Here is a 17,024-nt window from a genome sequence, read left to right on the forward strand (position 1 = left end):
AGCAGCGACGGGCGCAACTGGACTTGAACGATTGCTTCTCATTTTTCTCATGAAACTCAGCGAATCACAGAATGCAGCGAACGACACTTACTTCAACTACGATCGACTCAGCGATCAATCGGAAAAACTGTGCGAAACTCCGCAAGAAAACTCAAAAACACCGCAAACCTTCCAACAAACTTACAATTCCACCAGAAACCACCGCTTTTCTCGCGGATAACCAGACGATCGAAAGAACTCAACTCCACCGAACAAATCACGCGTAAACAGAAGGAAAACCTCACTTCACCGATCGAAAACCCAAACGAACGGTATAAAACGCGAATTCACCGAACAAATCTCAAACAAACAGCGAACGATGGTTGCACCAGCACACAACCACGCAGAAACTTCGAAAACCTCCAAGAACTCACGCTGTGGATGGGAGCAAGTTTTACACGGCCCCACGGTGGGCGCCTGATGATCCTGCCTGTTGACCAGAACGCTGGAAACTGCCTCGTCAAAGGATCGACGTGTGCACCGCTTCAAGCTTCCGTTCCTCTTCGAGATCCACCTCAAGAACCTGCAAAAGAACAGAGCGGCGCCGCTGCGGCCGATCGCACTCCAACGCCCAAGTCAGTGACAGCACCACCAAATACTACGAGCAAGAACACTCAAGAAATCTCAAGGAACCGTGCAATGTTCTCTCTCACAGTAAGCTCTAGAACTCGCAAGCGTAAAGAGTGTAATCTGAACGTGCGTCCCCCAGAAAGTTCGTTGAGGACTCTTATATACCTGGTCACTTTCTCTCTCCTGGCAGTTACAGACTTGGACACGTGGCTTGCATCCAACTGTACACGTGCCATCATCTGGAGGCTCCTTGACTTGGGCGCTGCTTCTGACTCTCCTTTTGGCTAAGTTACTTATGCATGGTTCTGCCCAGTGCATAGCTATCTTAAGAGTGCGATCTTTACTGGAACGGGCGAGTTAGGGTGCTCTCGTACACCTTCCCTGTGGTCTCGCCGGCCGCCTTCATAATCTGCACCACCTTCATCTCTGGCGATGTGCTTGCTCTGGCGATCTCCAATCACTAGGTCGCCTGAGTCTACATCTGGCGACTTCATCTTCAACTAGGCGATCGCCTGGTTAATATCTCCAACTTAATAACTGGCGATTACACGAACCACCCGACTTCCTTCCCTTCTGCCACTCTGGCACCTTATCCACACGCCTACTCTGTAGCTTGTTGCCACGTCATCACTTCCGACTTCCAGAGCGGTACATAATATAATTTGTTTTTTTTTTATTTATAATTTTTTTGAATTAAAGTTGTAAACTAAAATTTATAATCAAGCATTTTTTTTAATATTTCACTCAATTTTATTTAATTTAATCACCCATTTGCGATATAATTGATGTCAAATTAAGCAAATTTACTTTTCACTAATATAATAACTGTAAATATTATTAAGATTTTTAATTATTTATTAATACACTTTACCTTCTAGTTCCTATCTTTAAAAATTATTTATTTTAATTCTTGTACATAGTTTTATATTTACTGTCAGAAAATAATTAAATAATAATTAATTTAAAGATAAAAAATAATTAATTATTATATTAATTAAGTTAAATGTTTATGTGGTTATGCTGGTTTAGTAGTTTTTATTTTTTGGGATTTGTAATGTCTGACCCATTGTATAATTGTGCGCGAGGTTAGGTTTGGAATTGAAAGGTGTTGTGTAACCGTATTTGTTCTTTGTTTATGGCTTATTTAAGGGGTTTTGAGCATCTTGTATATGAGTTATAACACTCCTGAAATGTTCTATTTTATTTTATTTATTCATTGTTGAGAAAAAAAAAATTAGTATTCAAAGTATTACGAAGTGGACTTTAAGCCTAACTCAACCCCATAAAATCGACTCATAGGATTGAGGTTTGCACCCACTTATATACAATGAAAGGCTCTAATCTCTAGTCGATGTGGGATCTCCAACACACCCCCTCACGCCGAGACTGCCAACTCGTGTGTGGGACTATATATTATGGGTGGTCCGATAGCGGGTGGCACGATAGGCCCAACACAAACAATCGCTAGGATAGGCTCGAAATGGCTCTGATACCATATTACGAAGTGGACTTTAAGCCTAACTCAACCCCATAAAACCGGCTCATAGGATTGAGGTTTGCACCCACTTATATACAATGAAAGGCTCTAATCTCTAGTCGATGTGGGATCTCCAACACAAAGTAATTTCTATTATTAATAAAAATTTATAAACTAGATTCTAAATTGACTTGTTTTTTGCTTTCTTCATCTTCCTCTCCTAGTGATCAGATTTTTGTTCTTGATCGGGTGTGTATCTGTAAAATGTTTCCCAACTTTCTAAGTGAGTATTTATATTCGAGTGCAATTAATATTGTAATAATGAAGTTCATTTCGTCTTGGTTTTTATTTATCGAAAAGAAAAAATAGATAAATGTGAATCACTTCAGGAATAGTTCAACTCTTATACACCTTGGACTAAAAGCCTCCAAAATTCCAAACAAAAACAACAGCCCCTCAGAAACCGCAAAAAAAAAACATCTACCCAACCAAAACACAAATCACTTATTTTTAATTGAAAACATGCAAACCAAATGATCAAGACACCAATCTGAAAAGGAAAAACAAGCAGAAGAAACTTTTGAAGTAATCCAAGACCAGACTTTCAACTGAGCCAAGAAGAAAATTTCAAAATGATCAATCACTCATCCCTTAAAAATATGCTTATTTCGATGACGCCAAATCTCACTCACCAAAGCAATCCAGATATTTCCAAAAGTTAAATTAACGGCAGTGGGAACACCGAACAAGTTAAAATGCAAGAAATGTGAGGTAGGTCAAGATGATCTGCCGCTTTCAACCCTACCCAATCTAACAATGGCTCCGCACAAGCCAAGTTATTCTGCATTCAAAGAACAAATGACTTGTAGTATCCTCTTTCTCTCCACAAAAATAGCAAAGCAATTTATCCACCACAACCTCACGTCTTGACAAAGATTGACCTTAGTAACAATCTTATTTTCTCTAATGGACTATCTATTACTGTTGGACCTATACTAAGATGGTATGTATCGCAATTAACATTCATATTAACTAATTTCCATAAAATTTTATGACTGTTAATACACATTTTAATTAATTAATATGTTGAAGTTCATGTTAGAGATCGACATGTTGATAGTACGTTTTGAAAATTAATTTGAATATAAATTACTTGATATAATTAATGTGTTCTCATTGTTGATCGTAGTAGTGATATAACTCGGGGAAAAAATGCAAAATATATATTGTTAATATATTTAATTTTCTATTTTAAATTATTGGGCTTTGTTTGTTTGACCCAACTTTCCTTTTCTGTTTCAGCTAGGCCTTAATCTTTTTCTTATATATACACCATGTATTTTACTCTCTAATATACAAGTGAATAAAAGTTTCTTTTATATTTATTTTTCTCTACAATTAGGGTTCATCAAAACCTCTCTTTCTTCATTACGATTACGTGCGATTACGTACGCTACATTAAAGCATCACATCGGACAAGGAATATTCATCTTCATTTACTGTAATATTGTATCAGAGCTCTTCGAATGAAGAGTTCTGCTGCGCTTCTCTCTGATTTTTATTTCCCTCTTTGCTGTTCTTGGTTATTTTTTTTCTGTTCTCTTTCAAAATCTTAATTGGTTTTAAAAATCTTTTAGGCAATGTTTAATGAAAACTCTAGTCTTCATAGTCTTAATAGTAGTCACACTATTACATGCAATTTTTGTGGTAAATATGGTCATACTGAGGCTGTTTGTTTTCGCAAAGTGGGTTTTCCTTCTGGTAATGTTAAAACCTCAAAGTTTTCTTTTACTAGAAAAGTTTGTACTCTTTGTAATCGTCTTGGCCACACTGTTGACACCTGTTATAAAAAGCATGGGTTCCCTCCTGGCTACAAATTCACCAATTGGACATCCCAAGCCAATAATATGATTACTACTGACACTTTTTCTGAGCTTTTTCCTAAAGAACAGGATGTAAAGGGGATTCAACTTACATCACAACAGTGTCAATTCCTTACCAACATTTTGCGTCAGCAAAACCTTGAGGATCATGCCCCTCCCACTCAAATTAATCAAATCGGCACCATCTCTACGGATGAAATCCCCAATACTGAGCATTCTTCAACAGGTAAGTTTCTCTCTTCACTATCTTCTATAAAAGAATCTTGGATTATTGATTCTGGTGCCACTGATCATGTTTGTCACAATTTGAACGTTTTTACTACTTATACTAAAATTAAACCTGTCTTAATTAGTCTTCCAAATGGCCAAACTGTTTATGCCACATATTCTGGTTTAGTACGTTTTTATGATCAGTTTTATTTGTCTGATGTGTTATACGTGCCTCATTTTCAATTAAACTTAATATCTGTTTCTAAACTCACACACCAACTTAAATGCACTTTAACTTTCACTTCAACCCACTGCATTATACAAGACAATCTCACTCAAGAGAGGATTGGTACAGTTAAAGCCACCGCTGGCTTGTACCTTGTCACTACCTTGCCTGCTTCTAGTCATTCTAAACTGCATTGTTTTGCTCCTTTTATTAATTGTAATATCACAGACAAAACACTATGGCATTATAGACTAGGACACCCTTCACATGAAAGATTATATGTCTTAAGCAAACAATACTCTTTTATTACTGTTGATACTCATCATGTATGTGACACTTGTAGTCGTGCAAAACAGAGAAAACTTCCTTTCACTTTAAGTAATATTGTTACCTTTGCTATTTTTGATCTTGTACACTTTGATATTTGGGGACCATGTTCCATAATTTCTATGCAAGGTTTTCGTTATTTCTTGACTATTGTTGATGATTACTCGCGTTATACTTGGGTTATTCTGCTGCATAACAAATCTGAAGTGCGTCAACACATCATTAACTTCACTGTTTTCGTTCAAAATCATTTCAAAACTAATATCAAAACGATTCGTACTGACAATGCTGTTGAGTTTGCTATGTCAAATTTTTATGCTTCAAAGGGAATTATACATCAAAAATCTTGTGTTGAAACACCACAACAAAATGGCATTGTAGAACGTAAACATCAACACATACTAAATGTAACCCGGGCTTTACTTTTTCAAGCAAATCTTCCTCCTATTTTTTGGGAATTTGCTGTAAATCATGTTGTTTTCTTAATAAATGCTATCCCTGCTCCATTACTTGATAACATCACTCCTCATGAAAAGTTGTTTGGAAAACCATATGACATTTCCTTTCTAAAAGTGTTTGGTTGTCTCTGTTATGCTAGTACCATTACTGCACATAGGAAAAAATTAGATGATAGATCTATCAAAGGTATTTTTCTTGGCTTCCCGCAAAATACAAAAGGTTATATTATCTTAAATTTAAAGTTTCATAGCATAGAGATATCAAGACATGTAATCTTTCATGAAAACCACTTTCTATATAAATTGGACAGTGGCTTGCCTAAGGACCCTAACACTTTATCTCTCCCTATTTCTAATGCATATAATTCTGCTTTTGATTTTTTTTTCTGATACTGCACCTCCTGTCGAGCCATGTGCCTCTACTCCTGCACCCAATACTGTTCCTCCACCAGCCTCATTATCCTATGATCTTCCAACAAATAGTGTCTCTGCTCCTGCATCCAACATTGCACCTCCATCAGAATTATCACCGCCTGCATCTCCAGGAAGCATCTCGCCCCAATTTCCAAGAAGATCAGCTCGTCCTCACCGACAACCTGCCTATCTTGCAGATTTCCACACTGCAACCAACACTGTAAGTAGTAGATATCCTATTCATAATTACTTGTCTTACAATTCCTTATCTTCCAATTTTAGAAATGTTATTTCCTCTATCAATTCTCATCCTGAACCTCGGACATATAACGAAGCCTCCAAACATGATGAGCTTCAAGCTCTTGCTGCTAACAATACTTGGCAACTTACCCCTCTCCCTCCAGGAAAGAAAACTATTGGTTGTAAATGGGTATATAAAATCAAATACCATTCTGATGGCACTGTTGAGCGCCACAAAGCTAGAGTTGTTGCCAAAGGGTTTACCCAACTTGAAGGACTTGATTTCTTAGACACTTTTGCACCTGTTGCTAAACTCACTACCCTCCGCCTTCTGCTTGCTATTGCCACTACCAAAAATTGGATTTTAAAACAACTTGATGTCAATAATGCATTTCTTCATGGTGATCTCCATGAAGAGATATACATGACCCCCCCCCCCCCCCCCACCTGGCCTCTCTCTTCCTTCTCCCCAGCATCTCTCTTCCTTCTCCCCAGCATGTTTGCAAGCTTCAACGGTCTTTGTATGGCCTTCGTCAAGCTGGTCGCCAATGGTACGCCAAACTTTCTACTTTTCTTTTATCAAATAATTACTCTATTTTTGTTGTTGATCACTCTCTTTTTCTTAAATATAATAATGATAAACTCACTGTTATTCTTGTTTATGTTGATGACACGGAGGAAATCAATACAATTACTGCATTCCTTCACCATCACTTCAAGATAAAAAATTTAGGTAATCTCACTTACTTTTTGGGACTGGAAATTGCTCGCAACAGTACTGGTCTTCATTTAAGTCAACGCAAGTATACTCTTGATCTCCTTCAAGAAACTGGCATGCTTGACTCTGCACCTGTGGCCACTCCTATGACTCACACCTCCCGTCTCTCTCCCGACCAAGGCTCACCTCTCGATGCTGATGCCACTTCTCAATACAGAAGACTCCTTGGACGTCTAATTTACTTAACCAACACGCGACCAGACATCGCCTTCGCTGTCCACAATTTAAGCCAATTCATATCTGCACCCACAACTCATCATCAGCAAGTTGTCTCACGTCTTTTGTGTTACCTCAAGGGCACCCCTGGTGAAGGACTATATTTTTCTCACACTAGTTCACTTCACCTTTGTGGTTTTAGTGACTCTGACTGGGCAACATGTCCTACCACACGCAAATCTGTCACTGGATATTCCATCTACTTAGGAGACTCCCTAATATCATGGAAATCAAAGAAGCAGTCAACTATCTCCCGCAGCTCCTCTGAAGTCGAGTATAGAGCCCTTGCCACCACCACATGTGAGTTACAATGGTTGTCTTACCTCCTTCAGAATTTACATCTTCCTCTCTCCCAGCCTGCAACCCTGTACTGTGACAACAAATCTGCCCTTCAAATAGCTTCCAATCAAGTTTTTCATGAACGAACCAAGCATATCGAAATTGATTGCCACCTAGTTCGTCAAAAACTTAACTCTGGTCTCCTCAAACTACTACCCATTACTTCTGCAATGCAAGTTGCTGACATATTCACCAAGCCCCTTGCTTCCGCACAATTCTCTACTCTCAAATCCAAGCTGGGTCTGACAAATATCTACTCCCCAGCTTGAGGGGTGTTAATATATTTAATTTTGTATTTTAAATTATTGGGCTTTGTTTGTTTGACCCAACTTTCCTTTTTTGTTTCAGCTAGGTCTTAATCTTTTTCTTATATATACACCATGTATTTTACTCTTTAATATATAAGTGAATAAAAGTTTCTTTTATATTTATTTTTCTCTACAATTAGGATTCATCAAAACCTCTCTTTCTTCATTACGAAATATTGTATTAATAATTAAGCAAAACTGAAACACGAAACAACGTTAAACACTCCTAAGCTCTGGCTTGTAACCTTGAGAAGATCATGCGTTCACACGGAGAAGTCATTGTGGAAGGTTAATCTATGGTTTGAGGGGAAACTACAAAATAAATTGAATTTAAAGATACGCAGTTAGATGTGCATTTTGCTCCAACACGAAAGATAAAATTTATGTTTGAATTCAAAGATAAATTTGTGCCTAAATAGAAACAGAATATAGAAAATGAATGCGCGACAACATTTGAAGCTGGCTTACAAGACGTGAATGGGAGATCCACGTGACGGTGGCGCAGGGCTATTTGGAAGCGACTGCAAAACAAGTCCGTGTTCAGTCCACAACTGACGATGTAACAGTAATGGCCTGCTGCAAGCTACTCCAGAATCGGGAGAAGCAACGAAAATGGTGATCATGATAAGCACAAGTTGCAGAACTGTGAAAAGGAGCCTTCTGACAGAAAAACCAGTCATGTATACTAATTCTCTCCAAGAAAATGAGAGACAAAACGAAGACGCTCTTTCGTACTTGGAAGGAGTTCAATTCTTCGGTAGAACTAAAATGTCATTGAGTTTGTAAAAACCACAAGATATATAATAAAGTGTTGCGGGGGAAACTGCAATGCAAGCTTCGTACAAAACATGTTTCAAGTAGATCTTATTCACGTTTTTGTTGTTTTTAACATGGTTTGAAACTTGCTTCGAGTTGACCGTGAATGGTTTCAGCATTATTACAACCGCAAACCTCGCACCCTTTCGCCTTCCATACGGAGCCTGTATTTTTAGAACAATTAATTTGGTCTACAGAATAAAACTAGGTTAAATATTATACTAATTGATTGAACTATATTACTTATTACTTTTTTACTCAATATCTTCATTTTTAATCTTTTTTAATTAAATTTTAGTTACTTTTACATCAAAACCATGGGTGTAGAGGATAATAAGAATGTTTAACTAAATCCCATTAGCTTACTCATATCTGGGTGATGATGACATGAAGTCAAAATCCAACTCAATATTTATAAAGAAAATGAAAATATGATAATCATATGCTCAACATCAATTGGTGTGTTTTCACCTTACGCGTCAATTTTCCTTGCTGACACGAGGTTCACAATTAATGAATACGGTCAAAGAGTTCCTATTATCTAGAACGGTAGAATATTTGTAGACTATAAAGGTTGGATACCCTATGTATGAATATAAATTTCATCTTACATATTCATTTTATAAAATTAAATTAAATTTAAAAATTATTTTTTAACTTAGTATGAGAGTTATATAAAATTTATTTTAATAAAAATTTATTAAAAATATCAACTTAAAAAGATATATTGAAGATTATAATATATATAAAGATAATTTTTTCATAATATATAAATAAATGATAAGTTAATAGACTTCTTGCATATATTATTGCTTATAAATGTTTTTTTTCTTTCCTTTTTTCCGGTTCTAAACACAGGAACAATTATCGTTGAATTCCGCTACCAATGCAATTGTTGAACTCTTTTTTTTATAAAAAGATTTCAGGTTAGCATTACTTGATATCTCAACTAGGTTGACACCTCAAGTAACAACAATCATTTGTCATCACATGAAAAAATTATTATTAAAAAAATACAAAAATATAGAAAATTAGACAAAAATTATATGTTAACAAAAATGATACTATTATACCAGTTAATAAAGAATTCTAATAACATATTAGATGAAAACCTATTATATACCAATAAAAGAATTCTCTATAAATAAATCTTAAACTAGTAAACTTATGAGCAAAATTGTTGAACTTTTACATGTTCTTAGTTTCTCTCAAATTATAATTCTTTCATTCATACTTGAATGTAAGGAGAAAAGGAAAAAAAAGAGACGTAGAAGAAAAAAAAGTGAGAAAATGAATATCCTTGTACCGGTTCAATTTTTATACTATCAATTTAATTAGTTGCAAATATGAACATTTATTTATTGTAATAGTTTTTTTTATCAGCTATTTACTTATTGTGATAGTGTTATATATGGAATAGCTAGTGAGGTGGGGAATCACTAACATATGTTTATACGAAAATATTCATTTATAAATATAAATATTTGTTCTAAAAAATAATTTTCATCAACTAAAAATACTTTTAATAAGAATTTCCTATTTGTTCAGGATTATTTTTTTATCAGCAAATAATGAATTAAATTAATGAGATACTTTAGAGGTATTCAATTAAATTAAATGTTTTTTTTTCAGGATTTGTGGGACAATAAACAACAAATATTCATTGTAACATTTACTCCCGTGTGAGTTGAATGAAAAAGTATATGTATATATGTGGGGAAATATAATTATAGTAGTAAAAAGAATGAGAATAATAGATTGTGGTGTGTTATGGGATTTAATGAAAAAGTAGATATGTGGAAAAATATAATTAGTAGTAGAAAGAACGAGGATAAGAGGGTGAGGTGTGTTTTTATTTTATTGATAAAGAATAAAATAAATTAAAAAAATGTGATGTGTTTTTTTTATCGATAAAGAATAAAATAAATTAAAAAAAACACTTTAGATATCTTAATCCTTATAAAAAATCACATTTTGCAAACAAGTGATAGGAACTAAAAGAAAGAAAAATGGTAGAGGGATACACAAGATGGTGTCAGGTTGTTGCCAATTATACAACTAAAACCTTCACAAACATAAAATATAACAGCCACAAGATAATCATGTGTTTAACACTTTTAGGTCCCTGGATAAGGTTTTTCCCTGGAGAAGGTTTTTCCTGGTATAACACCACCACTAAAAGTAGCTATCTAGTCTAATTGCTTCTGCTTCCTTTGCATAACACCTTAAGAGCTTCAATTTCCAGCTGCCACCTTGGTTGCACTAACGCCAAATCTGCACCAACCAACAAGAGCTCCAGCAGCATCCTGGGCTATGTTTAAGGCTTCCAAGAACCCAAATCATTCCTATTCAGATTCCCCTAATAGAGGGAGCTCCCCTGCACACATGATCGTTTTGATTCCTACATTCAAATCAACCATCATGCTAGGACTACTGGTGCCGATTATGGTAGTGTTAATCCTCAATTAGTTCACAAACTTAGAGAGAAGAGTTTCATTCTTTGCCCATGTGACATGATTCACCTTCCACTAAGAACAGATAATATTTTTTGTTTAAGAAAATTATTTATGAATATATGAAGTATTAATATAATGCAGAAAAGTAAATGCAGATTCCTTTTAAAAACTAAACATTGAGAAAGATACAAAACTTTAAATGCATAATATATTTATGTAATATTATAACTAACAATTAATCTCCTTAAATGTGGAATGTGAAGACATTTTATTAATTTTTATAATAATCATGTCAAAAATCATACATAATTTCTTATTTATGAATAATATAATAACTCATATTGGCAGGATATATGTATTAAACTCATGGAATGTTCTATGTTAAAATAAATAATAGAATGTATCAGTCAATTATTTTATTTTATTTTGTAAAATATTGTAGCTTCATTTATTGAATCATTTTAATGTAAAATGATACAATGGAGGAAGGTTTCTGATAATTTAGCATGGCTTTACCCAAATTTGGATGTTTGTAATATTTTATGTTTAAAGAAATAATAGAAATAATTCAAGAGAACCTTTTTAAAGTGTATTTTCTATAATTTAGGCCAATTATATGAGAATAGTTAACTTATATATATTACACCATTACATTTCCATTGCCTTCTTTTGTAAATGTTAGGTGGATATGACACTTTAGTTGCCTAGGTGTCCCCCCCAAAGTATAAAATCAAAGCAACATTTTGCAAGTTACATCCATTTCTTTATTGACAAACATATATTTCAGTACTTACAACACTAGTAATAGTTCATACTATGCCTCACATGTATCCAAATTTAGATGGAATCAACCAATATAAAATCAATATACCCTTGATCAAGACATGCTAAATACAGACATATACAAGTTACCAGCTCGGAAGCTGGTGGATCAAATTATGTGAAGCAGAAGAGATTTAGCAGTGATCCTTATACTATACAAATATGTTGGACGCAGCATGATTCATAGACAAATTGAGCTCAATACAGCACTATTAATATCTATTGGATAATTGAAAGGTGATTTGGAAACTAGCGATCTCCATGTCTTATTTTTTGGGTCATAGATTTGAATGAACAGGGTTCCTGCCCTCTTTTGCTGCCTGGACCTACGCGTTTCTGAAAAATCCACTACGCATAAATGTGTAAGTACATACAGCTCCCCCGCTAATGCTACAAAACCAAATGACGAATTGTAAGGAGCTTTTCTTGGCACACGAGACTCGTATAGCCAACGATTGGAAGACAGGTCATATCTGCAAAGTGTATTCATCGTGAGAAAAGGTCAATAACAGATTTACAGCTTCAGAAGTTTTGGATTTTTAATTTACAAATAAACAAGCAGAGCCATCAAGAATGTTTCATGATCAATACTAAAGTGGGTTGCAATCAATTCAAGGACTTGCAATGAGGGAAACTTTTTGAAGGCACAAGACTCAATTAGGATGTGTTTTAATGAATATTGGCCTATTTGTTCAGAAGCAAAAGGTCATTTGCTGCAAGCAAACTTGATTAAAACAGCTGAGCAAGTCATTCGTTTGAATAAATGTTGAGCTGAAAAAAAATCAATTCTAGTAAAATTGATTTTGAGAAAATTACACAAACTTGATTCTAAAGGTGTGACAAATCAAACATTTAAAAGCACGCATACACGTACACTTCAAAAGTGATTTTAATTCTTCAAAACTCCACTCTTCAAAAATATTCTCAAACACCAATAATTTTCTTCCAATATCAATTCTTTCAAAAGGCCTGGCAGAAGGCAGGAACACTCCACAATGCATAATCATTGATCAGTTAAGACAAGCTTTTCATTATGCCAGCCTCATTTGTCAAGATCCATCAAAGAAAGTAAAAAGCATAGTTTTTCAGGTTCAAAAATTACGAAACATAGTTTACCCGTGTAAAAGTTACTGTGATTAGAAGCATCATGCACAAATTTCTATTATCCTATATACCATGTCCTCATAATTATGATTTCACAAGTTCCATGTGTTCAAATCACACCAAACTTCAAGAGATAAGAATTTCAGCTCCACATCAGAATAATTGATAATTTGTTCAGAGTTTACACTACACTCAACAGCATTCATTTAACTGCAGATATTTTCAACACGGAATTTAATTGAATAACTAAATCATGCGATTGACAGAACAAGGCACTGCTACTGCAACAGACAAAAAAAATTCCCTAATAACACATACTCCATGCAACAAAACCGCAATTTTATTATAGTTTACAGAGCCTAAATTTCAAGCAGTGGCAGTATGAAAGAAAATATAACCTGTGATATCCTCATAGGTGTGTGTGTATAGTGAAATTAAACAAAAACTCAATATAAAACAAAATTGTAATATTTCAATCTTGAGTACCAAAGGTATATTACAATTCTTAATAATATATATTTTTTAATGTGCTAACTAAATCTAAAAGACTAATACTCCTTAGGAGAACTTGAGGTAAAGGTAGTAAACATAATTGTAAGATATTTAAGCTTTGACCATGATACTCATTGCTTCTCTTCATGCCCTGTATTTTAAACTATTGAGACAAAAGGTCTCAGAGACTGTCCTAGAGACTGTCCTAGGGACACAATCATACATTTCATGCATAAACATTTATAACATAACATACTCAACAACATATTATCATATAGAAATCACATATAAAAATCATGACATAAAAAATAATTCACATTTGTATAACTTTACAATCTTTCTTGCCATTTATAGATAAACCATCACATTACTCTAGCTTTTCTTGTGTCCTATTCCTAGATTTGAGCTCAAAATCTTAAGAACCATACCCTGTCTAGAATATTTCCAGCTTTTGAAGGATGCAAAGCATACCAAAATCATATCACCAACATTACATCATTCAAATCATAAACTTACAATGTTTAAATCATCAATGTACAAAATTCAGAATATTAGCATACCAAAATCATATCACCAACATTACATCATTCAAATCATAAACTTACAATGTTTAAATCATCAATGTACAAAATTCAGAATATTAGCATACAATATTCAGATCATTAACATACAATTATATAAGAAAAAGATTATAATTAATAATCATGATAGTACACCGCTTTCATAACCATTCAAACACTTCAATTGTAAAAAAGGACAAATATATCTTTTAACCAATCACAATTATAAAATATTCATACAAAATCACTCGTTCTGCATGAATTTATTTAAACCCAAATCTGCATCTGCCCAATCACGGGTACATATCAAGTGAGATAACTATATTCAACATACCTGGGTGATCATGATTAAATTGAAGTAAAACCAATATTAACCATCAATTTAAGATAAAAGGTCAGCATTAAGTCATTTTCACTTGATATGTCCCCTATATATACTATAGAATTTAATATACATACACTATTAGTGCAAAAATTGTTTACACAAACATCCAATAGGAAGGAATTTACCCTACCGCCACATCATCCTATTCTTTAATATCATGTATCAGCAAGGTGAATTCTTATTGGATGTCTATGTAACAAACTTTTAAATTATATTAACTTATAAAATAACACAAATAAGGAATCAGCTTCATTAAACTAGACCCAATTATTGACTCAGTGGGGGAATTAGTCTCTAGTATGTTACAAGTTGAACCAGAAACAAGCAGACACACACATTCTGATTTAAAAGATAATAATGCAAGTACGTAGACACATTTTTTAACATGTTCAAAACGCAAATAAACAGCCTAAATGTACAATAATAGATCACAACTGCAACTATAAATTTATAGTACCCCCAAGGAGTCGGATTTGGGCTCTTTCCCATCAAATCAAATAAATCTGAATATTGGCTTTTTCCTAGAGTCATTCAATCATTTTGCTCACGGACATCTAAAGATGTGTATAAGCCTTACAATACAACAAAGGCCTCTAACAGTACAACCTACCAGAGACAAGCCTTCAATCAAAAGAATGCTTCTAGGTTCTAACTAGTAAAGACAAACCAAATGCCAACAAGAAATGACATGGGGCCAAAACCTACAACCAGGAAAACTAACACTCAGTTAAATCCAAGCCGGGCAAACCAGGAAACCCAACAAAGAATGCGTGAACAACAAAACACACAAACCACAATTAGGAGATGTAAAAAACCACAATATTGGGCCTAGTAGAAGTTCCACATCCCAAAAACTCTGAACTAAAGTTGCGTCATCACCTGTCTCACTTACAGTACATTGCTGAGCAGAAGTGACACAGCAACGTAGTCTAGCCAAGCACAGGGAGATGATTTTGAAGAAAAAAGTAAAATCTGGTTTAAGTACACTGAACTGAATGCTTTAGTGGGCTGAAAGGGTATATTTTGTTGTGCCCAAACCACAACATGCATTTCGTTGAAAATTGAGAATAGCAAGAACTGAAGATTCATTAAGCTATACAAGTAAAAACATGATTCATCTCCAATTCCAGAAAATTGTGTCCTCACCTTTGAACAGAATCACAGAATCTGACACAACATTTAAATGTACAATTCTACAACCTGGAGGGGATTTTGACTACCAGACACCAAACAAGGGCCTCAACAATTTCTCAAAAGAAAATCAACAACTACCACATTATTGACAGATCAAGCTTCACAATAAAGAGAAAACGCTCCAATTCCAAGCAAAAACTTGTCCGGCAATAGCAAAATCATTATTCTTGAATAAAACTTGAAATGAGCATAAGGAACTAGCTTAACTCACAAGCCAAAATGATTACGCCCCTCATCAAACCATTTTGTCTTAGAAAAAAAGGGTATTCCAACATCATCATAAAAGGTACAGCCTAAACAGTTAACACATTGTTCCAATGCCGCTTAGCAAAACCATAATGCAAAATAGCAGAAAGAATTATCACCCAATAGTATCTCAACCAGCCTTTCTTTACACTAGACCAACGTTCAACAGTAGTAACAAACAGAATAATCCATCCACACCATATAAACATTCCATCCCTGATCCCGAAAGTAATATAAAAAAACATGCATAATCCCATTTCCCAACACCACAACACTAACAAGACAGTTCACATTCAATGAAACACCAAACCAAAAACAACCAAAACCACATAATACCAATGTAACTCACGAGCATAAGCTGGAAAGTACCTCAAAATCTCGTTTCCATCAAGCATGAAAAGCGTGGGACATCCATCATCATCCACCACCACAATCTTCCCAACCCTCACTCTCTCCCCATCCGCCCAAACATCCCCAACCTCCCGCCACGCCCCACCCTCAACTCCCATCACCACTGCATCCCGGTAATACTCATCCACCGGAAAAACCCCAGATATGGTCCGCGACGTGCCGTACCCTCCCACCACCCAGAACTCCCTCCCCTCGCCGCCAACAAACCCTACACACCCGGCCCGAAACCCGGGAAGCGGATCCATCGCCACCCACCGGTCCCTCCCCACCTCGTACTGCTCAACCGACCGAATCCTAGTCCCGGCAGCCCCAAACATCGTATGCCGCGACCCCCCGCCGGCGACGAGAATTCGCCCCTTGACGACCGCGCAGGCGAAACTGCCCCGCGGCGTGAGCATGGGGGCGCGTGGCTCCCAGGAGAAGTCGTGGAAGTTGAAGCGGAAAGTGGCGGAGGAGGGCGAGGGGCGGTCGATGGGGAAGGAGCGCGTATCGAAGAGGGAGCCCCCGAGGACATAGAGGTGGGGCCCGAGAGGCACCGCGGCGAAGTTGCAGAGGCCGTACACTTGGGGGTTGCAGGGCATGGGAGGGAGCGGGCACCAGGCGAGCGCGTTCGGGTCGAAGAGGAACGGCGACGCGATCGATGGGTCCTGCGGGAAGATGCACAGAAGATGGTTCCTCTTATTCAAAGAGTTTAAGAACGATCTTGAAGACAAAAGCAGTTTCCATGATTTGCACGTGCTTTTCAGTCTCGCGTGGTGCGAATATGGCACCTTGGAGAGGATCCACGCCGCGACGTCGTTTGGGAGACCTGGGATTACGGTGGCGCCACCATCACAGTCGGAATTCATCTTGATTCGATCTTTGGGTCTTTCTTGTGTTGTGTTGTGGTGTGTCAACGCTCCCTCGCTGCGTTTGCATTGCCCTGCTAGTTTATCTGTTTCTACTATTTCGTCACTAGTCTATGTTGAGGGGCAAAAAGATAATACACTCTCTTTTTCTTTCTTTTTGAGCAACACTTGGACACTTTGTATCTTCCATGTAAGGTTCTCATAT

At 35.9% G+C, this 17,024-nt stretch overlaps 1 protein-coding gene across 1 annotated transcript; it reads right to left on the bottom strand.

Annotated features, from left to right (window-relative positions):
* Positions 1-11,498: 11,498 nt before the first annotated feature.
* Positions 11,499-17,024, bottom strand: LOC137814275 (Galactose oxidase/kelch repeat superfamily protein). The gene is made up of 2 exons (XM_068616908.1): positions 15,930-17,024; positions 11,499-12,052 (listed from the first exon to the last, which is right to left on the bottom strand). The coding sequence occupies exons 1-2, from the start codon at positions 16,817-16,819 to the stop codon at positions 11,761-11,763; spliced, it is 1,182 nt and encodes a 393-aa protein (XP_068473009.1). The 5' UTR covers positions 16,820-17,024; the 3' UTR covers positions 11,499-11,760.

This window comes from Phaseolus vulgaris, chromosome 1, assembly GCF_051622355.1.
Source record: "Phaseolus vulgaris cultivar YP4 chromosome 1, ASM5162235v1, whole genome shotgun sequence".
In the NCBI taxonomy this organism is placed as follows: Eukaryota; Viridiplantae; Streptophyta; class Magnoliopsida; order Fabales; family Fabaceae; genus Phaseolus; species Phaseolus vulgaris.

Bases quoted from the DNA above. Each gene is read 5' to 3' on its own strand.
- LOC137814275 (XM_068616908.1), bottom strand. From the start codon at position 16,819: ATGAATTCCGACTGTGATGGTGGCGCCACCGTAATCCCAGGTCTCCCA. The intron at 12,053-15,929 runs GTACTTTCCAGC...TACACTTTGCAG, and splicing joins GATGGAAACGAGATTTTGAG to ATATGACCTGTCTTCCAATC.